Here is a 23,273-nt window from a genome sequence, read left to right on the forward strand (position 1 = left end):
AAAAAAAAAACAACAATAACATAATTATTGAAACAGGAACTCAGTGCAATAAATTATATTTTTGTCATAAACAGGGTCTACAAATTTGTGTTGTTTTTTTTTGTCATAAATAGGGTACCCCTTTCAGAATCCCAGCAGAACACCCCTGCCCAAATCCTGGCAGGGTACCCCCCTCCCCCCCAGGGACACAGTGGGTCATGCCATACTACCCATTCCTCGAGTATACTTTCAGTTACTTTACATAATATTTGACTGTTCTTGCTTGTCAGATGATTACTGTATCATCCCTTGGTGAGAGCTCCCCTGAAGGACCCTTGGCTGTCAGATCTAATATAAGCAGTAAGGATAAATACTATTAATATGGTTTTCCTCATACTTGAATACAGACAAGGTTTTTTTTTTCAGTGACATGTGAAATACAAAAAAATAACCTCTCGGCCTTCTCCTTCTACCATCCTCCCCATCCCACTCCCCCCTCTTTCTTCCCCTCATTCTCTCCCCCCTACCCCCCAAACAATTACCCCCCCCCCCCCCCCCCCCCAAATGATAATACTGTAATAATAAAAAAAACTAAAGACTCACCTATATTGTTCTGGCAATAAATAAATAGACTAAATTTATGTCTGAAAATGTTCTCTCTTTTCGCTTCCAGAACCAGGCTACCCACCACGTAATTTCAAGCAGTTCACGAACAACGGGACTTGTGTATTTCTGATGTGGGAGGCACCATATATGGGCGCCGACAAACAGCGTCTCTTCCCAGCCAAGGTAGGCCTTTTTAGCATACAAAGCAATGTGACATACTTATCGTCAATTCCTTTGCTATAAAGTTTACTCCCCCACCCCCTGCACCCTCAGCATCGCTGCTTGTCTACGAGCCTGTTTTAGGAATAACTCGCACTGCGTGCCTCTTCGTTCAAGTCCATCAAATTAGAGCTGTCGACCAGTTAGTATTTTTTAAATGAAACCAAACACTCGGATATTTAAAACTATGGAGGTCGCAGGAAGATAGACGAGCATGGTACTTTGTGGTCTAGCTTGAGTAAAAAATAAATTTGGTATTATTTTCACAAATTTGTTGATAAACATTGGGGAGGAAATAGTCACCATCTTGGAAATGACCTCCGAAAGAGTTCCACAATGTACTGCAATGTCTACTCGACCAAGCTTTTCCCTCAACCTCGGGATGGCTATTGGTACATGGCTAATTACATTAAACTCTATTAAACTGATGAAATGTTTGCACTTTATTAAAACCAGGGTTACAAATTATACGTAAACAATCAACTAAGGTCCACGACAAGCGAGAAGACAAAGCTCCTTTGCAATCTCAATCCAGGGCAAACCTACAACTTCAAAGTATCAGCGTACTCCGTCATGGGAGAAGGACCCAAAGCTAGCTTATACATCACCGTTAGGGTTATGTGTAAGTCATCTGTCTTGAACCAAATAATAGATTAAAAGTAGATAGTATTTGACAGTACGTAGTGCAACATCTTCTAAATATCGTAAATTTTATAATTACTGTAGTGTAATGATCAAGGTGTTGTTAGTGATTGTGGTGATGGTAACGATGATGATTATGGTGATGATGGTGATGATGATGTTGGAAATGATTATTGTGATGATGATGGTGATGACATAGTGGTGATGATACCGATGGTAATGATGACGACGATGATGACTGATGATGATGATGATGGTGATGATGGCGGTGGGGAAGATGATGATTCTGATGCTGATGGAGACGACGACGATGATGGTGATGATGATGGTGATGAGGATGATCGGAATCTTGCAGCTGCTAATGATAAAAATTATAGTAATGGTTATGATAATGTTGTTGATGATGATGATGATGATAGTCATATGTCAACTAGTTAAATATCTTTTATTCCAGTGCCAACAAGCCCAAGAAGCTTCACTGCCACAGCAAAGACTTCTCGCATCATTATGCTACGTTGGGAGGCTCCGTCATCTCCCAATGGCAAACTCCTCAACTATGCCATCTATCAGGTTTAGTTTTCTCCTCGCGATACATCATCCCTTGCAAAATAGACCTCTTTACCTTAGTTGTAATGTCTTTCTATCTCAGACCACTTGTCATTCCCTATAGTATTATTTCTTTGTTTAACTGTTGCGCATGAGAAGACACGTATGTGCATGCAACTCAAACAAAGAATTTTATTCTCAAGAGAATGACACGTGGTCTGAAATATGGAAACACAACTCCCAAGGTAAAGAAGTCATTATTTTGAAATAATATAAATAAATTGTTTTGGATATAAGTCTAGCAAGATATTAGAGATCGAAATCACTCTTTTTCTCTATAGAATTTATGTTAATAGGATAATAGATCAAAGGCCGTTTGCATGATGGCGTCATTTGACTCCAACTACCGTAATGCTTCGCAAAATTCTTAAATTTGTATTCCCTCATGAGAATAGTAAGACAATTGGTACTAATTAACTGAACAAAAGAAAGTGTGCAAGGGAGTCTGGTAGTAGATGTCAATGAGGCTATCGTGCAAACGTTCTATTTTGAAAGGAGTCAACATCATCTTGGTCTATCCAATACTAGGTTCTATATTTACTGGTTTGTTTGTGTTTCTGATGTTTTGCTATCTGTTTCTCAGCTTTTACCGCCATCAACGAAAAAACCAATTGGAGTCCCTCCCTCCAAGACGTCATACGAGGTCACCGGTCTTGAACCATACACAAGATATGAGTTCATAATAGTGGCTAATAATAGTGCTGGTGTTAGTAAACCGAGTGATAGAGCCAGTGCCATGACACAAGAAGAAAGTAAGTGCAATCTCGTACCCAGAGCCTGCGATTCTTCAGGCCTGCAGCGAAGAACGAGGGCTCTGGCATAATCCATTTTTTGAGACCAGGATTTCTTGGATTTCCAGTATAAGAGCGCATGTGTTAAAATAAAAGACTTGCCAATAATTAAAAAAAATAAAAATAAAAATTCCCGATTCCTAATTTTTATTTTGATCGAAAGCAAGCACATAACTCTTTTTGAAAGCTTGATTTTGATTGATTATATTTGGTTTGGACAGGTTTGCACTTACTTTTACGGCGGTTTTTCAGTAGGGTTAGAAATAATTATTTTTTGTCACCAAACGAAAAAATCTGTCCAGCGATTTTCCAGGTTTACCATGCGTGGGTTGCCTGTGCTAGTTTGACACTATTTGTTACATCTTGTCTGTTCCAGTCCCCGATGCTCCAAAGTTTGTTACCGCGGAGTTGGTCAAACCAGAATCTAACACGATCCGCCTATCATGGTCACAGCCACAAAAGCCCAACGGGAAAATTACTGGATATATGGTAACTACATAATGTTATTATTGATAACGCTATACACGACTTTCAAAAATGGCCGCCAAACGCGGTTGGGACTAGGGACAATTGAATGGAAGGTAAGTAAGGGCTCATTAGTAAACTAAGTCTATTCAGTGCGGCATTTCGTGTCAAAGTCATTCATCTCACCAATTCGAGTTCTTTTAAGCGTCTTTTGAAGTAAGGGTGAATGACTTTGACACAAAATATCGTACTGAGTCGAGACTACTAATGAGGCCTTCCTTACCTCGCTTTACATTCAATTGTCCCTAGTCCCAACCGAGTTTGGCGGCCATTTTTGAAAGTCGTGTATGAGAACCCTTGTAGCAAATAATAATGCAGCAATTTGGAGGACATTACAATAGGTTTCTAATTCTCAGGAGATTATTTTGTTTTGTCCTCCAAAGTGAGCTCATTTGACACCACATGCAAGGGGATTATTGGTTGTTTTTCTTCGTGTATGTCTTTTTCTCTGTGTTTCTATTTTGGTCTTGTTTTAAGTCTTTCTGTCTGTCTGTTATTTTGTATCTGCCCCCCCGTCTGTCTGTCTGTTAATTCCCTTATACTTGATGTACGAGTTAAGTGCACTACTGTTATTCACCCTTCTCTGGAATTGATGAGTTGCAAGCATTTCCAAGAGAGTCAAAAGACAAAAAAACATGGCGGCCGTATTGCTGCCGTTGGCAATGGATGCTAATAAGGAATATTTTGTTAAACGGCACCAACGCTCCCCCGAGAGGCCGCAATGATGTAACGTGAACCGCCAACCGGTTGACTCAGTTAGTTGAATATCGGACTTTCGTGCGGGAGGTCGTGGTTCGAGTCCCAGCAAGACCAACACTCAGGGTCTTTAAATAACTGAGGAGAAAGTGCTGCCTTTGTAAGTACATCTGCAAATGGTTAGACTTTCAAGTGGCTCGGATGACCACTTTAAATGTCGATCCCGTCTCTCTACACTCATCATTACTAACCAACATAGGAGGGACGTAAAAGAACCACGGAGGACGTAAAGAAACCCTGGCAGTGACCACCCTCAGTGCCCACACTTCATACTAACCATCTCTCATGCTTGTAAATTGCATAAAGCAATCTGTTATTCACAATTCAATGTAAAGCGCCTTTGATTATATCTTTTAGAAAGGACGCTATACAAATCATAAATCATTATTTAAATCATTATCATTATCAATCGACGAATAGTTGCTTATTACTATTGTTTTATGAATTAGATCTCCTGGGGCAAGACAAGTGTATCTGACAGTGGTGACAAAGTCGGTAAACATCAAAATATTATTGGAAACGTTTTGACGTTCACCTTCAAACACCTGTACAGCAAAACAGAGTACTCGTTTTCTGTGAGGTCAAAGAATGGAGCAGGACAGAGTTTGTCGTTCAGCAAGCCTGCCAAACAGTACACACAACAAGGTAAAAGTTTACCCGAACTGGCATGTTAATAATTATGATGATGACGATGATGACAATGATAAATCATGACCATGATACTTGATAATGATGATGATACTTGAAAGTTATGATAATGATGTTAATGATGATGACGATGATACTTGATAATGATGTTGATAAATATGATGAAACTTGATAATAATCATGATCATGATGACGATGAAACTTGATGATGAGGATGATAATTGAAAATTATGATTATAATGATGATGACGATGATACTTGATAGTGATGTTGATAAATATGATGACACTTGATAATGATCATGATGACGATGAAACTTGATGATGATGATGATCCTTGAAAATTATGTTGATAATGTTGATGACACTTGATAATGATCATGATGACAATGATACTTGATGATGATGATGATACTTGGCATTGAAGATGACACTTGATAATGATCATGATCATGATGACGATGGTACTTGATGATGATGATGATGATGGTACTTGATACTACTAAAAGTTCACAATATGGAGGTGAAAAACGTTTTTTTTTTTTTTTTTTTTTTTTTTTGAGAAGCAAAGAATGAAATTTGTTAAATGTTTAAAAACAAATAAAGGGAGGACGGTAAATAATAACGTAAATAGAAATTTAAACGAAGAAAAAATTTAAAAAAAACGTCCCCGGATGGGCTTGAACCACCAACCTTTCGGTTAACAGCCGAACGCGCTAACCGATTGCGCCACGGAGACGTAATATGAGGTGTTTTTATCAAAGATAAGTATTAAATGTCTTTATTGTTTACTAATGTAACTCCATCTCTTTTAAGCTCTGGAAGGAACGAAGCGTCTAGAAATACAATTCCAAGGACAAAAGGATACTGCTGCGGACAGCTTCCCGGATGACTTCATCGACGCCGTAAGGAGACAGGCTCGTATACCATCGTAAGTAAAGAAAATAAAACAAACATCGAATCATTGTGTTACACGATTCCCACTCCACCCCTCAGGTCAGGCATTCCCTTTTGACCTTCCCCTTCCCATTCCATTACCCAATTCCCCTTGCTACACCTAGGGAGATTCAAAAATACCTAACACTGTAAATTTGAATTTGATCCCTGCGCTAGTCGTGTTCTGACTTAGATCATCCCAGAGGTTTTTCAGGGTTTGATAAATTGGAGTGTCTTTAGTTGTCCAAAAACTGATATTATCAAGTTCTAAGTTTTTTGATTGTTATAATCCACAGAGAACGGGTCGCAGCATTGTTCGTCAAAGCTATTGCTGTAGAGTTCGAAATCTTACCAATCCTCATAGCTAACGGTAAATAAATGAAGCCATTACACTTTACGGCACACGACATGTTAACGGTACGGAATTCCTGACGACATCCTTTGAACGAATCACAACGCGCGAGATTACTATTTATCCAATTATAATGCTTGAACACACTACCGTCAAAGAATCGCGGGACAGCACAGTTCGTTCGATCGTTCGTTCGTTCGTTCGTTCGTTCGTTCGTTCGTTCGTTCGTTCGTTCGTTCGTTCGTTCGTTCGTTCGTTCGTTCGTTCGTTCGTTCGTGCGTGCGTGCGTGTGTGCGGTACGACATACTGTAACATTTATCAAATGAATCAACAAATCACGCGTCAGTTAAGGCTACGATAAAATACAGTGCGCTGCGTATAAATTTGTCGTATCGTTTCTACTCAAAGCTGTTTTAGTTGTCCATTCAAACTTACTTTTTTGACATGAAAATGTTCTTGTTTTCCAGGGAAGTCAGTAGATCAAGTCATCACAGTTCTCAATTCCTCATCATTCTCTGTTGGTTCGGGTAAAACAGTAACTGGATCTGTGAAGTAAGTATCAGTGAGGGATTCCTCCAATTTATAAGACGTTTTGGGCTATAAAACAACCACATTTTTGTCTGAAATGTTGGCATAAAAATTTATGTTAAAAAAGGAAAGAAAGAAGTATAGAACTGAATATTTACCGGTTTTTGTTTTTGTTTTGTTCAATTTTAACGAACGACTCATAATAAAATTTATGTTACTATAGGTTTTTCCATGTCTTGGTTGTGGCCAAAAAAAAGTCAAAGTACTCCTCTGAGAAATTCTGTTGCTCCAGGGAGGCTCCAAGTCTACAGTAAAGCTCCGAATGGCCAATCAATGGCCTATTTTAATAAGTGGGATTCCTTTGGATTTGGCCTGTACGCGCGCGCTTGCCCCTCAGTCTTTCGCCAGGTTACTGATTGGAGCTTCGTTGATTTTGTTTGACTGAAAAATATTTTAATTATAATATATCTTTGTATGACTTGCAGGGTACTTAGAGTCTACGGCAAAGCATCTGAGAGACCTACTACTGGAGCTCCAGGTGTTGTAGGCAAGCGAGTTGGTACACAAGAATCGAGCAAGTCACAAAATCTTGCTCTTATTATTGTGCTGACTGTTGTAGGTAAGAATGGAGGAACAGTTGGTTCATTCCTTCTTTTTCCTTCCTTCCTTCCTTCATTGCTTCCTCCCTTGCTTCCTTCCTTCATTGCTTGCTCGCTTGCTCGCTTGCTTGCTTGCTTGCTTGCTTGCTTGCTTGCTTGCTTGCTTGCTTGCTTGCTTGCTTGCTTGCTTGCTTGCTTGCTTGCTTGCTTGCTTGCTTGCTTGCTTGCTTGCTTGCTTGCTTGCTTGCTTGCTTGCTTGCTTGCTTGCTTGCTTGCTTGCTTGCTTCCTTGCTTGCTTCCTTGCTTGCTTCCTTGCTTGCTAGTTTGCTTGCTTGCTTGCTTGCTGCCTTGCTAGCTTGCTTGCCTGCTGCCTTGCTTGCTTGACTGCTTCCTTCCTTCCTTGCTTCCTTCCTTGCTTCCTTGCTTCATTCCTTCCTTGCTTGCTTCCTTGCTTCCTTCCTTCCTTCCTTGCTTCCTTCCTTGCTTCCTTCCTTCCTTCCTTCCTTCCTTCCTTCCTTCCTTCCTTCCTTGCATCCTTGCTTGCATCCCTTCCTTCCTTCCTTCCTTGCTTCCTTCCTTCCTTGCTTCCTTCCTTCCTTGCTTCCTTGCTTCCTTCCTTGCTTCCTTGCTTCCTTCCTTGCTTCCTTCCTACCTTCCTTCCTTCTTTCCTTCCTTCCTCCATCATCCCTTTACTCAATTATTTCCTTCCTTCTCCTCTATCCTTTCCGTTAAGAATTCCAATAAGAATCTATTATTGATTGGTTTTTTGATCAAGTCTTTTTTTCTTTCATTCATTCTTTCATTCAAAAGTGTGCCAAAGGGCTTTAAAAGGGCAAAGGGCTTTAAAAACTGCAATTCCTTGCCACATTTTTTGGACGTAATTTTCAAAGGTTTATCCGTTATTTCTTAGGTCTTCTCTTGTTAGCCGTGTTGGTGTTTGGTGTAGCGTTCTACTATCGTAAATATAAATCACTAGAGAGGCATTACAGTACAATGTCATCAAGTATATACCGAGCACGAGATGACGAACTCAACGTTATTTATCCCGGGGAAGTCACTGACGGTAAGTTCTATGACTATGGCAAATCGTGCAGTCTGATTGGCTACAGCATTATAGATCTAGTAATGACCAATTGCTAGGTACAAATCAGCTAAATAAATATTATGAATCTCACTACCAGCCTATAATGACAGGCTAGCACTGCCCGTCATGTGCTATCAACCAGAGAGTATACTATTGCTTGGTAACAATAAACTGAATGAATCTCATGAATCTCGTTACCAGCCTACAATGACAGGCAAACATGCACTGCCCGTCATGTGTTATCAACCAAAGAATATTTTATTACTCATGCTATTAGTATCAATCAGATGAATTAATCTCATTGATCATTTTGCAAAGAACGTACGTGATATGGAAAAAGAGCATGCCTGATATGAGACCGTATCAGCACTGCTCATCTGCTCGCGATCTAGTACGATAGAGTTTAGAGGGATTATGAGCATTTCTTTGCAGAATTATATGATAAACAACTTATCAGTCGGCTATGCATCTGATACGGCTGTGCAATTTTACTCGTGACTCGTAAAAATACACAGCCGTATCAGATGCTTAACTGACTGATAACCTTTATATATATATATATAATTGGGAAATTGCCATTCCACTAGTAAAAATTCCCTACCAGACCGAAAATGAAGTCTTTTTTGATTATTACTGGAATTTGATTTCAGAACGCAATGATAGAGAGCTACTGGATAAAGACAGCAAAAGTAAAAACAGGAGTAAGAATGTTAAAGAGGAAAAGATGCGTCTTGGAGATCATGACGAATTGGCCCTTATTTAACACGTGACCACTGATCCTAGGCTCTCATTGGTTTACAACAGCGTAACAGGTGACAACTGGTTTGGCTTCCAATTTTAGATTTTATTTGGTCAACTAAAACACGTGACTGTCTCCTAGATTCTCATTGGTTTAGCTCAGCATAACACGTGAGGTTTCTGATTGGCTCGATTAATCACGTGATAATAGGTCTAAATTAGTTTAAGGAGGTATTTGGTAGATATTTTTTTAGCTTAGAGTTATCTTAGCTGTTGGATATTTTACTTGCTTTTTTAACGGAGATTCGGAATTTACTTCATGTGTGGCCCATCGTTTTGTACTCTATTGACTTTGATTGTATTCGATAGGATTCGATATTTAAGAGACCATGAAGGGCGATCCTTAGTGACTTCTCACAATGCTTGGACTATCCTTATTTCCTTGGCCTATTTAAAAAAAACCTCATTAGACCTGGTGTAAAACTCAGCTGATGAGATAGGCAAAGACTCGTCAAGTGAAATCAAGAAATATCTGGCTTTAGATAAGTACAAAGCTAAGTACAAAGCTAAGCTATCCGATGATCGTATACCAGTATACACTCAATTGAAGAATTGTTGTCGGGTTCAGAAACATAGAACATAGAAGCTGAGACCGAAATGGCACATGGGGAGTAAATAAGCGGTTTCGTCTACGCTGCAACCTATAAAAATGCGGAGCCCGAACGGCTCTCAAACGCAGGTCTTCTGAATACGCGTTTAGAATTCTAAACGGACTGCATGGATGACACAAATGAATAAATTATGATATAAATATGTCATTTCCCATGTGCCATTTCGGTCTCAGCTTTTATGTCCTATGTTTCTGAACCCGACAACAATTCTTCAATAGAGTGTATTCATAGTATAGTACAAAGCGATATGCCACAAATGAATGAAACATCAAACGGTATTTATTTAACGTCTATTCTCCCAGTATTCTTCACATTTGAGCTCTTGGGACAATTAACATTACCGATATTCAAAGTATAAGCTCAAGTTTTCTTAGTATAAAGTAGTTGGACCTATTTTTTCTTAAAACAATTTCTCATATAGCCATTATGATGCATTCTGGTCTAGTTTGGATGAAAACGTCATGTTTGAACTTAAATAATCAAGGTCGTATTTTGTAGTACCGTCTAAAGATCTTCATCTTCTAACGGAGAACAAGTAATTTGTGTAGTTTAAAGTAAAATTTAGTTTTTCTAAAGAAAGAAGCTGTAAATTAGAAGCGTATGTAATATTTTCGTAGTAGAGAACATTTAGCTCGAAAATCCGGGCGTGTATCCATGATACTTACTAATCTCGGCAAATCATTCCTCCCTCCCCTCCCCCTGCACGTTACAGATAATCTGTCAATAGGAAGAGTAGCCACAGGCACCCCATGCAGTGTCGAGTGTCATATCGTGGGAGGAATAGCTTGAAACTAGACAGTCGTGAAAATGATGCCACGAACTTGTAAATTTCCCAGTGACTTTTGTTCATTCGGTTAAAATCGAGCTGCATTACAAATATTAGAAATGTTTATGTTATCCAGCCTGGTCAACAGTTTTCCTGTCTCCCCAGCCCCTTCTCTCGATATGAAACTCGGCGATGATCTCTAGGATATAGCCTTGGGATTGAAAGAAGTCTCACATGAGGATAAAAAAAGTTTTAAAAACGATTACTGTCCCATTACATCGATGTGTACCTCTTGTCCAATCAATGTAGAGTACGAAAAGGCACGCATTGACATTGAAATGGCTTTCGATTGACATTGAAATGGCTTTCGATTGACATTGAAATGGCTTTTGATTTTACGTCTTTTCCAATCAATACTCGAATGCGGTTATCTATTTTGGCATAAAAATGTCTTGTGGGTGGAATGTTTTGTGTTGTCCTATTATAGTAAGGCATTATATCAAATCGTATGTCGTATATCCAATAATGTTGCTTAGTTTTGTTCGTTCCCTTGGGAACTTAGGCCCTTCATGATTTAGTTTTCCATAATCAGTGATGTTTTCCGTGTTCAGGGGATTAGCCCACACCCCAACCCCACTGGATCACTCTTCGTCTGGTCTCTATCCTTCGACCTTTTCGGCATGGGTGGCCCTGCCAGGAGTGCATCACTCCCGCCGTCATAGCTCTAGGGGTCATAGAGACGCACAAACTGCCCTACCACGATAAGGTGGTGATCCTTTCGGAGCAGACTATGTCCAATAATGTGCAATAGCAGAATCTCCTTGACATAAAATTGGCTTCTCATTAAATGCCTTGCTCGGCCATGACCAAAAAAATCATTAATTTACGTCTTGACGTAATATAGCTTTGTGGGGAATTCATTCTAATGTGATATTCCTTAACACTTAAAAGGCTTTTCATATGGTCCAGCAAAATTATTTTGTTGGCTTCCCCGGCACGGTATTTTTCGATCGCATCCAATCACATTCAAGCTACTGCGTTGACGCATAACTCGGCTTCCTAAATTTTTTAGTGATAATGTAATTTCGTATTTACTCATGTGACCAAGCTTTAAGGTATTATATTTTGTCGTAACTTGGCTATATTTATACTTTGTTAATAATATATTTTTCATTCAATGACTACCACTGGTTTTCATGACCGCTGACTCATTTGCACGGGTTTAACCGTTCTACTACGTAGTTACCATTTAAAAAAACTCAATGGTATTTCAACAGATATTTGACATACACACCTATTTCAATAAATGTCGTCGCCAAAGGCGATAGGCAATAGGCGCAAAGCGATAGGAGTTCATTCCAAGATCCAAGAATAGCTGGAATGACTTGTATTTCTGCTTCTTATTCTCGTCAAGAACATGGACCTTAGCGTTGGGACTGATTCAATGTCCTTTGTATTCAACGAAACCATTTCCATGTCGGAATGACCTATCGCCTATTGCCTATCGCCTTCGGCATGACAACGTTTATTGAAATAGGTGTATACAAGTTAAACATTCTTGTCAATGACTTGCTCTAAAACGAGGCTAAGCTTGTACTGAGCCTGTAGTTAGGGAGTAAAGTGGTATGCATTGAATGAGAATAATAAATGCTTTCTAATTAAACGCTTGTAAAGCTAAGGCCTGTAGTATTAATAGGTACGTGGTACCAGGATACATTTAGAAATAAAACTGAAAAAACATTGATCGTGTGTGTACTTCTGAAAATATGCCCAATATTCTCCGCTCGCATCATTTTCTGTGACGTGATTAATTACATTTCCTTAATTGGTTGCTACACTGATAACACACTGCTACTGCAACGCTGCTACCTTGCTACTCGGTTACATTGCTAAACGACATCTTTTTCTTAAAATCACTAAAAAATCTCAATCTTGTGACGGTTATCACGAATGTATTAAGGCATAATCCTCATCACCATCAACATCATCATCATCATCATCACTATCATCACCATCATCATAATTACCATCATCAACATCACCATCATCAACATCACCATTACCAACATCATTATCACCATCATCATTATCAACATCACCACGCATCATCATCATCATTATCATCATCATCATAATTACCATCATCAACATCTTCAACACCATCGTCACCATTTATCATCATCATACTGACTTACAATTTGGCCTACTGTCTGGCTTTTGTAAAAACGTTGTGGTTGCTTCGGTACACTTCAATCGCACAATCCCTTCCGCCTCTCTGGCAGTGGATTAGGAACGCTGCTTTGGTGAGCCATAAATAGGGGAGAATATTCCAATGAGTGGATCAGTGTGACAGTTAACGAGTGCAGTGGTGTGAGCTGTGGTGACCAGCTAATGTTCGGTACCCAACCCCAAACTTATCACTAACAAAGAGTACTTTTATATAGTTGTCACGCTGATCTAAATATGTGGAATGCTGGCGGTACTCAGTGTAGTGGGTTACCTGTGTCATTGATAACCGAGCGTTCCTAAGCAATCCAAGATGGCCGACAAACTTCCTCTTATCATTTTAGAATTTCTCTTTTTAAACTTAAATTTCTTGCAAGTATTTGCTACAGATAGTCAAACTAAAGTTGGTTCACCACAGCTGGGTAAGTAAAGTTTTCTTAACTTTAGTTTGAGAAAAGTTGAATCCCATTGTAATGATTTGTCATGCAAGGTATTAGAGGCTTTGCTGCATCACACAGCCATGACAGGAGGCACAACTATAGTGTCTTTTCATAGTTAATAGAGGGGAATGGTTAGGAAATCTATTGTTATAGGTCTTTGTTCACTTTTTTCAAGCGTGACCGTGCACAATCCTTTGTTTTACCATTGTTGGCAATGGCTGAGTGAACAGACCAAAATCTTTCTTTTGGCTGCTAGTTCAAAATACTTAAAGATTTTAAAGAGATATTTGAATATTCCTTACAACAATCCCATAGACAAAGTTTATGTTTACTTATTTTGCAATTTCGGATGAACATAAACCAAACATTGTGCAGGGTCAAGACTGGTTCAACATCAAAAGCGAACAAAGACCTGATAACAATAGATTTCCTAACCATTCCCCTCTATTAACTATGAAAAGACACAATAGTTGTGCCTCCTGTCATGGCTACCGTCACTCGATGGGAAAAAAACATTACTCAAAATCGATTTAGATATGAATAACAATGAAACAGCTGCCATGTTGGTTGATCTAACAAGAGATCCTAATGACAAATGCTTTTTTATTGTCAAATTTCAAGGCTGTTCTATTATAAACAAATGCACCTATCAATGTTAGTCCCATGGGAGAGGGTCTGTATGAATTCAGCTAAGGGAGATGGGGATTTGACAAATACGTATATGAAAAATTTGGAATTCCTGAGGGTAAGGAAGCATTTGTCAAATAAGAACACCCAGGGAAATTTTCATGCTTTTTATTTACTTATCATGGCTTTGTGGGAAGCACAAGTGGCATAGCAGTGAAAGTTACGGTTTGCCTCTCTCCGGTTGGCTCAGTTGGTTGAGCATCAGACTTTCGTGCCGGAGGCTGTGGTTCAAGTCCAAGCCGGACCAACACTCAGGGTCTTAAAATAACTGAGGAGAAAGTGCTGCCTTTGTATTTACGTCTGCAAATGGTTAGACTTTCAAGTACCTCAGATGACACTTTAATTCCAATTCCATCACGGAACGAGGGCCAGAGGTTTGTTAGCCACTGGCTATTAAGTGCTACCCTTGTAAAAACAAGGACTTTTTTCACAAGAGGATGGGGGGGAAGGGGGGAGGGGGGGGGGGGGGAGGACCCTAGACAATTGATAAAAACGTTTTCTTTCTTTTCCATATTATATTGTAGGTTTAACTATTGGCATTGGAGTAACCCTCCTAGTCCTGTTCATTGGTTTAGCAATTTTCATCTACAAACCAAGAAAGAGAACGACAAGACAAATTTTAAATATACCAATATAGAGATTCAACAGGACTTCAACAATACTTCTTGAATCTGCACCATTATTCCTGTAAATTGTTGATGGTATTTAAGAGTTGGAAGTGATTCCCCAATTGACTCTTGGACTTCCTCTGTCACAATAGAAGATGAGAATTGATTTGAGTAAACTTATATTTTAATGTAAAATGCAACTTAGAATGATTTTTGACTGTGTAATCCATTTCATTTGATCAAAAATAATTTAAGACCATGGCCTATAGTCCATGCTTTTTGCCCAAAAATGCCTAAAAATCACCTATTTTGCATTCGCCATAAATCATGCATATTTTTTGAAAAGGTGTGAAAAACACCCAAAATCGATCAAAACCATGGGCTATAGTCCATGCTTTTTCCCAAAAACACCCATTTTTCAAAGTTCATAAATATTTCATATCTTTTGAAAAGGTGTGAAAATGGACCAAAATCGATCAAAACCATGGGCTATAGTCCATGCTTTTTGCCCGAAAACACCCATTTTTCAAGATTCATAAATATACCTTATTTTTTGAAAAGGTGTGAAAAACACCCAAAATCGATCAAAACCATGGGCTATAGTTCATGCTTTTTGGTCAAAAACACCCATTTTTCAACATTCATAAATATTTCATATTTTTTGAAAAGGTGTGAAAAACACCCAAAATCGATCATAACCATGGGCTATAGTCCATACTTTTCGGTCAAAAACACCCATTTTTCAAGATTTATAAATATTTTTTGAAAAGGTGTGAAAAACACCCAAAATCGATCAAAACCATGGGCTATAGTCCATGCTTTTTGGCCAAAAACACCCATTTTTCAAAGTTCATAAATATTTCATATTTTTTGAAAAGGTGTGAAAAACACCTAAAATCGATCAAAACCATGGGCTATAGTCCATGCTTTTTGTTCAAAAACACCCATTTTTCAAGATTCATAAATATTTCATATTTTTTGAAAAGGTGTAAAAATGGAACAAAATCCATCAAAAACACCCATTTTTGAAGATTCATAAATATTTCATATTTTTTGAAAAGGTGTGAAAAACACCCAAAATCGATCAAAACCATGGGCTATAGTCCATGCTTTTTGGTCAACAGCACCCATTTTTCAAAGTTCATAAATATTTCATATTTTTTCAAAAGGTGTGAAAAACACCCAAAATCCATCAAAACCATGGGCTATAGTCCATGCTTTTTGTTCAAAAACACCCATTTTTCAAGATTCATAAATATTTCATATTTTTTGAAAAGGTGTAAAAATGGACCAAAATCCATCAAAAACACCCATTTTTGAAGATTCATAAATATTTCATATTCTTTGAAAAGGTGTGAAAAACACCCAAAATCGATCATAACCATGGGCTATAGTCCATGCTTTTTGCCCGAAAATGGCTAAAAATCACCTATTTTGCATTCGCCATAAATTATGAATATTTTTTGAAAAGGTGTGAAAAACACCAGAAATCGATCAAAACCATGGGCTATAGTCCATGCTTTTTCCCAAAAACACCCATTTTTCAAGATTCATAAGTATTTCATATTTTTTGAAAAGGTGTGAAAAACACCCAAAATCGATCAAAACCATGGGCTATAGTCCATGCTTTTTGGCCAAAAACACCCATTTTTCAAGATTCATAAATATTTCATATTTTTTGAATAGGTGTGAAAAACACCTAAAATCGATCAAAACCATGGGCTATAGTCCATGCTTTTTGGTCAAAAACACCCATTTTTCAAGATTCATAAATATTTCATATTTTTTGAAAAGGTCGAAAAACACCCAAAATGGATCAAAACCATGGGCTATAGTCCATGCTTTTTGGTCAATAGCACCCATTTTTCAAAGTTCATAAATATTTCATATTTTTTGAAAAGGTGTGAAAAACACCCAAAATCCATCAAAACCATGGGCTATAGTCCATGCTTTTTGTTCAAAAACACCCATTTTTCAAGATTCATAAATATTTCATATTTTTTGAAAAGGTGTGAAAAACACTCAAAATTGATCAAAACCATGGGCTATAGTCCATGCTTTTTGGTCAAAAACACCCATTTTTCAAGATTCATAAATATTTCATATTTTTTGAAAAGGTCGAAAAACACCCAAAATCGATCAAAACCATGGGTTATAGTCCATGCTTTTTGGTCAACAGCACCCATTTTTCAAAGTTCATAAATATTTCATATTTTTTGAAAAGGTGTGAAAAACACCCAAAATGGATCAAAACCATGGGCTATAGTCCATGTTTTTTGGTCAAAAACACCCATTTTTCAAGATTCATAAGTATTTCATATTTTTTGAAAAGGTGTGAAAAACACCCAAAATTGATCAAAACCATGGGCTATAGTCCATGCTATTTGCCCAAAAACACCCATTTTTCAAAGTTCATAAATATTTCAAATTTTTTGAAAAGGTTTGAAAAACACCCAAAATCGATCAAAACCATGGGCTATAGTCCATGCTTTTTGGTCAAAAACACCCATTTTTCAACATTCATAAATATTTCATATTTTTTGAAAAGGTGTGAAAATGGACCAAAATCGATCAAAACCATGGGCTATAGTCCATGCTTTTTCCCAAAAACACCCATTTTTTAAGATTCATAAATATTTCATATTCTTTGAAAAGGTGTGAAAAACACCAAAAATCGATCAAAACCATGGGCTATAGTCCATGCTTTTTGGTCAAAAACACCCATTTTTCAAGATTCATAAATATTTCATATTTTTTGAAAAGGTGTGAAAAACACCCAAAATCGATCAAAACCACGGGCTATAGTCCATGCTTTTTGGTCAATAGCACCCATTTTTCAAAGTTCATAAATATTTCATATTTTTTGAAAAGGTGTGGAAAAACACCCAAAATCCATCAAAACCATGGGCTATAGTCCATGCTTTTTGTTCAAAAACACCCATTTTTCAAGATTCATAAATATTTCATATTTTTTGAAAAGGTGTGAAAAACACTCAAAATTGATCAAAACCATGGGCTATAGTCCATGCTTTTTGGTCAAAAACACCCATTTTTCAAGATTCATAAATATTTCATATTTTTTGAAAAGGTGTGAAAAACACCCAAAATCGATCAAAACCATGGGTTATAGTCCATGCTTTTTGGTCAACAGCACCCATTTTTCAAAGTTCATAAATATTTCATATTTTTTGAAAAGGTGTGAAAAACACCCAAAATGGATCAAAACCATGGGCTATAGTCCATGTTTTTTGGTCAAAAACACCCATTTTTCAAGATTCATAAGTATTTCATATTTTTTGAAAAGGTGTGAAAAACACCCAAAATTGATCAAAACCATGGGCTATAGTCCATGCTATTTGCCCAAAAACACCCATTTTTCAAAGTTCATAAATATTTCAAATTTTTTGAAAAGGTTTGAAAAACACCCAAAATCGATCAAAACCATGGGCTATAGTCCATGCTTTTTGGTCAAAAACACCCATTTTTCAACATTCATAAATATTTCATATTTTTTGAAAAGGTGTGAAAATGGACCAAAATCGATCAAAACCATGGGCTATAGTCCATGCTTTTTCCCAAAAACACCCATTTTTTAAGATTCATAAATATTTCATATTCTTTGAAAAGGTGTGAAAAACACCAAAAATCGATCAAAACCATGGGCTATAGTCCATGCTTTTTGGTCAAAAACACCCATTTTTCAAGATTCATAAATATTTCATATTTTTTGAAAAGGTGTGAAAAACACCTAAAATCGATCAAAACCATGGGCTATAGTCCATGCTTTTTGTTCAAAAACACCCATTTTTCAAGATTCATAAATATTTCATATTTTTTGAAAAGGTGTAAAAAACACCCAAAATCGATCAAAACCATGGGTTATAGTCCATGCTTTTTGGTCAACAACACCCATTTTTCAACATTCATAAATATTTCATATTTTTTGAAAAGGTGTGAAAATGGACCAAAATCGATCAAAACCATGGGCTATAGTCCATGCTTTTTCCCAAAAACACCCATTTTTTAAGATTCATAAATATTTCATATTCTTTGAAAAGGTGTGAAAAACACCAAAAATCGATCAAAACCATGGGCTATAGTCCATGCTTTTTGGTCAAAAACACCCATTTTTCAAGATTCATAAATATTTCATATTTTTTGAAAAGGTGTGAAAAACACCCAAAATCGATCAAAACCATGGGCTATAGTCCATGCTTTTTGTTCAAAAACACCCATTTTTCAAGATTCATAAATATTTCATATTTTTTGAAAAGGTGTAAAAAACACCCAAAATCGATCAAAACCATGGGTTATAGTCCATGCTTTTTGGTCAACAACAGCCATTTTTCAAAGTTCATAAATATTTCATATTTTTTGAAAAGGTGTGAAAAACACCTAAAATCGATCAAAACCATGGGCTATAGTCCATGCTTTTTGGTCAAAAACACCCAGTTTTCAAGATTCATAAATATTTCATATTTTTTAAAAAGGTGTGAAAAACACCCAAAATCGATCAAAACCATTGGCTATATTGTTAATATGAGGTTGTTATGGGCTAACTATTAGATAATGAAATAATTTCCTTTCTTTTGCCCTCTCAGGAGAACCTACCTTGCGTGGTGCGGCATAACTTTCTGTGAAAATTCTTTTTTTCACAAGATCTTTGCTCTTGCACTGTCAATCAAGTCTAGATAAGTATTACCAACATCTTTAGGATTGGATAAACAGCGACACTCTTTGTATGTCTTGGCATTTCTCCACCAGAGAAGGAAATAGTTTAACCCTCTAATTACAGCCCCGGTTGAAAATCATTAAATTCTGTAGTTTTGTGTTGAGTTTTTAATTGAAAGAAATCACAATTGCCTAATAAAAGATTTCCAATTACCTTAATGACATTTCAGTCTAAATATTTGTTTTTCCTTAATATATTTCTCAATTGAATATATATTTATAGACAATATATCTTCAGGCTAGTTTACATTTATTTCCATTGGTGTGGTATTGTAGGATATGGCTATTGTTACATTGATGATATTTGTTTTGTATCTGTGTATGATGATGTAGTCCCTTGGGGACCGGAATGGACAGGAAGACGCAAGTGGTATATTTTGAAGTCCAGACACGCCTTTACGTGATGTTACACGTGACGATCGCACTGTTAGACTACGTTTCTAACTCTTTCTTTGTCTTTTGTCATATTACTTTTTTTCTCGATTTATCTGCTGCTTTTTTTGGGTTTAGTTTCCCTCTCAGTTCCGTTTTCTTTTTCACTTCGGGAAAAAAAAACCCATAAGATTTCTCAAATCTTGAAATATTTGAAATATTAATATCCATGTAAAGCGCAAGCGATTCGTGTTTCAACTTAATTCTAAGAGAATGAAGGAAAAACACACACAAAAGGACAAACGTTTGCTGCAGTAAACAAAAATCTGGCGGCGATAGCATCACATGTTGAATGACAAACAGATCGAAGATTAAACATGGCAGCTATGACAGGTACATATAAACCGAAAATCACCGCCGTCATTGGTAGAACTAGCATTTAAGCTCAGGAAAGATATAGACACTGTTTTCTATCACTGGGAATATTCTCCTAGTCTGTCGTGAAAATCTCACAGCGCAAGTTTTAAGACGTGGCCTACTGATAGTGACAGTAGAAATGTTATACGTAACTAAAGTGCATAAATAGACAGGTTTTTCTTTCCTTAAAATTCGTGGCCATTAATCATGCAGTCAAGGATGTTACTGTAAGTTAGAATAATTCTTAAGATTATTCCTGAAAATTTCATTTTTTAGGAATGAATACAGCCAATCGGGTGTAAGGAATAGACCCCTTGCATTCAACGTCAAAGCAGCTCTATTTGGAGGGCAATACAAAAGAATTTCAATCTCCTGAGAATTAGAAACCTATGTCCTCCAAATTGAGCTGCATTCCGACGTTGCAATGGGTCTATTTTCCAAGATAAAAGTCTTTCACATTAATTACTTGTAACTCGAAATGCTAATAAAATACAACTTATTAATTAGAGGATTTATAAGTCAATTATATAACGATATATAACTGATTAAAAAGAATTAAATCTGGCTAAATCTGTTCAGTGTATTGCAGTTGTAAACAGTAGCTTTTTTATGACGATATATTTTTTTTAGTATTTTGCCTCAATATCATGAAGTAGTAGATGTGATGATGGTTCTTAACACCATTTTGCTTAGTTTCTTTACCTATCTGATAGAATCTCGCCTTAGTAATTCTATCATTCCTCGACAGGTATGACGTCATTAAACTATTTCCTTGACTGCGCATGCGCCACGCATCCTAGATGCCATTTTCGTCTCCATAGCCTTGTTCCTATTAGTCTTTGCATGGAATGAAAAATGTGCATACTGAACTGAACCAGTAGTTTCTAATTCCAATTGGTTAGTTTTCAATGTCGTATTCATATTATTACCAATCAGAAAAAGTTGGTATATTCTATTGGCCAATCAGGATTAAGAGAAATGCCGTATTAGCCAATCAGGATCGCTTTGATGCCAATATGTTTATGCCAATCAAATAAAATCAGCTGTATTGAGTTATCTAATCAGAAAAAAGGTGGTCATATCATTTTGGCCAATCAGGAGAAGATGATGTATCCACCAGTCAGAATTCACTACCCAATGTTTTAGCAGCCAATCAAAAAACAGTTACATTAGTAAGTATATTAGTGAACGAATCAGAAAGACTCGACGTGGTTGTATTACTATCATCCAATCAGAAAACGGTATTTCATAGCGCAGACCATTAGGAACGCAGGCTCAAGAACGAAACCAATTTGGCTATGCACTTAAATAGAAAGACGAATTTCAACCATAGATATCTTACAATAGGTTATTATGTTTCTCCATTCTTAACTATGCTATTATTTCTAGACCCACCACCCCCACTGCCCCCATTCCCCTCGTGAAATTTCAACAGTTCTGTCAAATAAGCTTGAAAGGCATTCATAGCTGCGTTGATCGACGGCGAGCCGAACCCATGGGTAACCAGACCAAAGGTGTGTAGACTACGAAGGGTGGACTCCGGTAGTGTGCTGTTAGGTAAACGTAGTTTTGGATATGGGTCTTGTGCGAGTATATCTTGGAGTTCTTTTGTTAGTTGTCTGACGAAATAAAAGGAAGATAACTTCAAGTTAATCAATCGCGTTTCCTTTTTTTCTGATCATAAAGAGTAAATAAGAGATCTCCTTTAAAAATTATCTTGGACGCTAGGTTAACAAATATTCAAATAAAGGTGAAATCACACTTTTTCTTGACGAATTTTGTAGCCATTCCTTAAATATTTTACTTTTAGCCTTGTATTCAATATCATTTTCATCAAAGTTAATAATCTTAGCAATAGCCAGGGCTCCCTGTGGTAAATTTTGTAAGAGCGGCGCGCTCAAAGGCTTACTGGGAAGGGACATGTTTTCTCTCGGATCCAGCCCCTTTGGAAGTACATGTCAAATGTATATAGCACATGGACTTCAGCAAAAGAGTGTTTGAGCTGACCTTAACTTTCTAAATATGTATTGCATTTAAAAAGACATGTAGCCATTCTTCCCGTGAGAGATCTATTAATTAAACGAATCATCCCCGAAAACAATTTTGAGGAATGTGTCTACAAAAATATCCAAGTGATATTAATTACTGCCCATCTTGATTAAATTAAGGCCGAAAAACATGTAAGACACTTGCATTGGGAGCATAGTATCAAATATCCTCAGCAGTGTAGGGAAACATTCTTTGGACAACAGGTAAGGACTAGTCAGATTTATTCGGAATTTACTCATTCAAAAACCATAGCAAATGGAAAGCATGCAACACAGTATTACTTGGTTCTGGGCTACGTATTGCGGGGTGGTGTCTAAAAAACAAAATGATGGGCTCCGTGTATATGTAAGCAGTGAATGAAGGCACGGAACTATATGTGGCAGAAGCAAGTTGAAGCATATTTATTCTTGAAAATACCCCCAAAAGTTAAAGAAAAGTAGTCGAAAGTTCGTGAAAGTTTTTTTTTTTTTTTTTTTTTTTTTTTGCATATCATGCAACCAACAAAAGAAATTTAAAGAACAAGAACAAGAACAGTTAAAGAAAAACTGATCAAAGAACCAATACAAAAAATGTTCTAATAATCTGAGTTAAAGTTCTAATACTTTACACAACATTGAACTAGTTTTCCAGGGTATTATAAAATAACTGCTCTAAATCTCGCGTTCTGATTGGTTGGGAGCGCGTGCTTTATGAAAGCACACAGCACGCCCGCGCACTTTCAGTTTCGTCATTCCTGTAATTTGTATTTTATGAAAAAAATAAAAAACTTGCTTGCTGTGCTGTGTGCAGTCATAAAGCACTTGGGAATTGGCAGAACACTCCTCGTGCTTCTCCTAACACTTCTCTCGTGTTCTACCAACCCCCGCGTGCTTTATAACTGCACACAACACGCGCGCGCGTTTTCTATTTCTTTAATAGTTATATAGTTACATATATTATTATTGTAATGCGCGCATGATCATTGTATGGAATGCGCGCACAATAAGTGATCAAATTACTATTATTATTATTATCGTTACTTACTTTGCTGTTACAAGGGCATTTTTTCTAGATTGTTGTTCAGCTGGATCAGAATGTTGTCGGTACTGATACTCTGCTAGTTGACTTGCTGGAAATTCCGATTCACAGACGAAATCAAAATCAGCTGCTAAATGAGCTGCTTCTCCTGTAAAGAAATAAGAAAATAAAAATGAATGACTGAGTGATTGTCCAACTTAATTAAGAATAAAATTAATTTACAAAGAGGAAAGGATGGTTGGTTGGATGGATGGATGGATGGATGGATGGATGGATGGATG

The 23,273-nt window shown here is 37.1% G+C and overlaps 2 protein-coding genes, 1 long non-coding RNA gene and 1 other non-coding gene across 7 annotated transcripts in view; 2 read left to right on the forward strand and 2 right to left on the reverse strand.

Moving 5' to 3' along the window:
* The window catches only part of LOC116293578 (uncharacterized), a 32,663-nt gene extending 20,476 nt beyond the window's left edge, over nucleotides 1–12,187 (forward strand). The window contains exons 27-39 of the mRNA XM_089032529.1: nucleotides 270–339; nucleotides 653–768; nucleotides 1,261–1,426; nucleotides 1,901–2,016; nucleotides 2,636–2,804; nucleotides 3,220–3,332; nucleotides 4,574–4,769; nucleotides 5,588–5,702; nucleotides 6,004–6,077; nucleotides 6,527–6,611; nucleotides 7,073–7,206; nucleotides 8,097–8,249; nucleotides 8,921–12,187. Coding sequence (XP_088888655.1) covers nucleotides 270–339; nucleotides 653–768; nucleotides 1,261–1,426; nucleotides 1,901–2,016; nucleotides 2,636–2,804; nucleotides 3,220–3,332; nucleotides 4,574–4,769; nucleotides 5,588–5,702; nucleotides 6,004–6,077; nucleotides 6,527–6,611; nucleotides 7,073–7,206; nucleotides 8,097–8,249; nucleotides 8,921–9,033 — 1,620 coding nt within the window. The 3' untranslated portion in view covers nucleotides 9,034–12,187. The remainder of the gene's footprint in view (nucleotides 1–269; nucleotides 340–652; nucleotides 769–1,260; nucleotides 1,427–1,900; nucleotides 2,017–2,635; nucleotides 2,805–3,219; nucleotides 3,333–4,573; nucleotides 4,770–5,587; nucleotides 5,703–6,003; nucleotides 6,078–6,526; nucleotides 6,612–7,072; nucleotides 7,207–8,096; nucleotides 8,250–8,920) is intronic.
* On the reverse strand, nucleotides 5,437–5,510 carry Trnan-guu (transfer RNA asparagine (anticodon GUU)). Its single transcript has one exon. It is a non-coding gene; the product is annotated as a tRNA-Asn (tRNA).
* Nucleotides 12,188–12,975: 788 nt separating the features above from the next.
* On the forward strand, nucleotides 12,976–14,606 carry LOC148909939 (uncharacterized). The gene is made up of 2 exons (XR_016120299.1): nucleotides 12,976–13,093; nucleotides 14,323–14,606. It is a non-coding gene; the product is annotated as an uncharacterized LOC148909939 (long non-coding RNA).
* Nucleotides 14,607–19,370: 4,764 nt separating this feature from the next.
* Nucleotides 19,371–23,273, reverse strand: part of LOC116293575 (transcription factor AP-2-epsilon) — a 32,118-nt gene continuing 28,215 nt past the window's right edge. For all 4 annotated transcript variants that reach the window (XM_031701017.2, XM_031701018.2, XM_031701016.2 and 1 more), the window contains 2 exons: nucleotides 22,999–23,140; nucleotides 19,371–21,545 (listed from right to left, as the gene is read on the reverse strand). In XM_031701017.2, the coding sequence (XP_031556877.1) occupies nucleotides 21,278–21,545; nucleotides 22,999–23,140 (410 nt within the window). In that variant the 3' untranslated portion in view covers nucleotides 19,371–21,277. The remainder of the gene's footprint in view (nucleotides 21,546–22,998; nucleotides 23,141–23,273) is intronic.

Source organism: Actinia tenebrosa, unplaced genomic scaffold (assembly GCF_029948245.1).
Source record: "Actinia tenebrosa isolate PJP-AT-01 unplaced genomic scaffold, QUT_ActTen_1.0 PGA_scaffold1__47_contigs__length_23844297, whole genome shotgun sequence".
Taxonomy (NCBI): Eukaryota; Metazoa; Cnidaria; class Anthozoa; order Actiniaria; family Actiniidae; genus Actinia; species Actinia tenebrosa.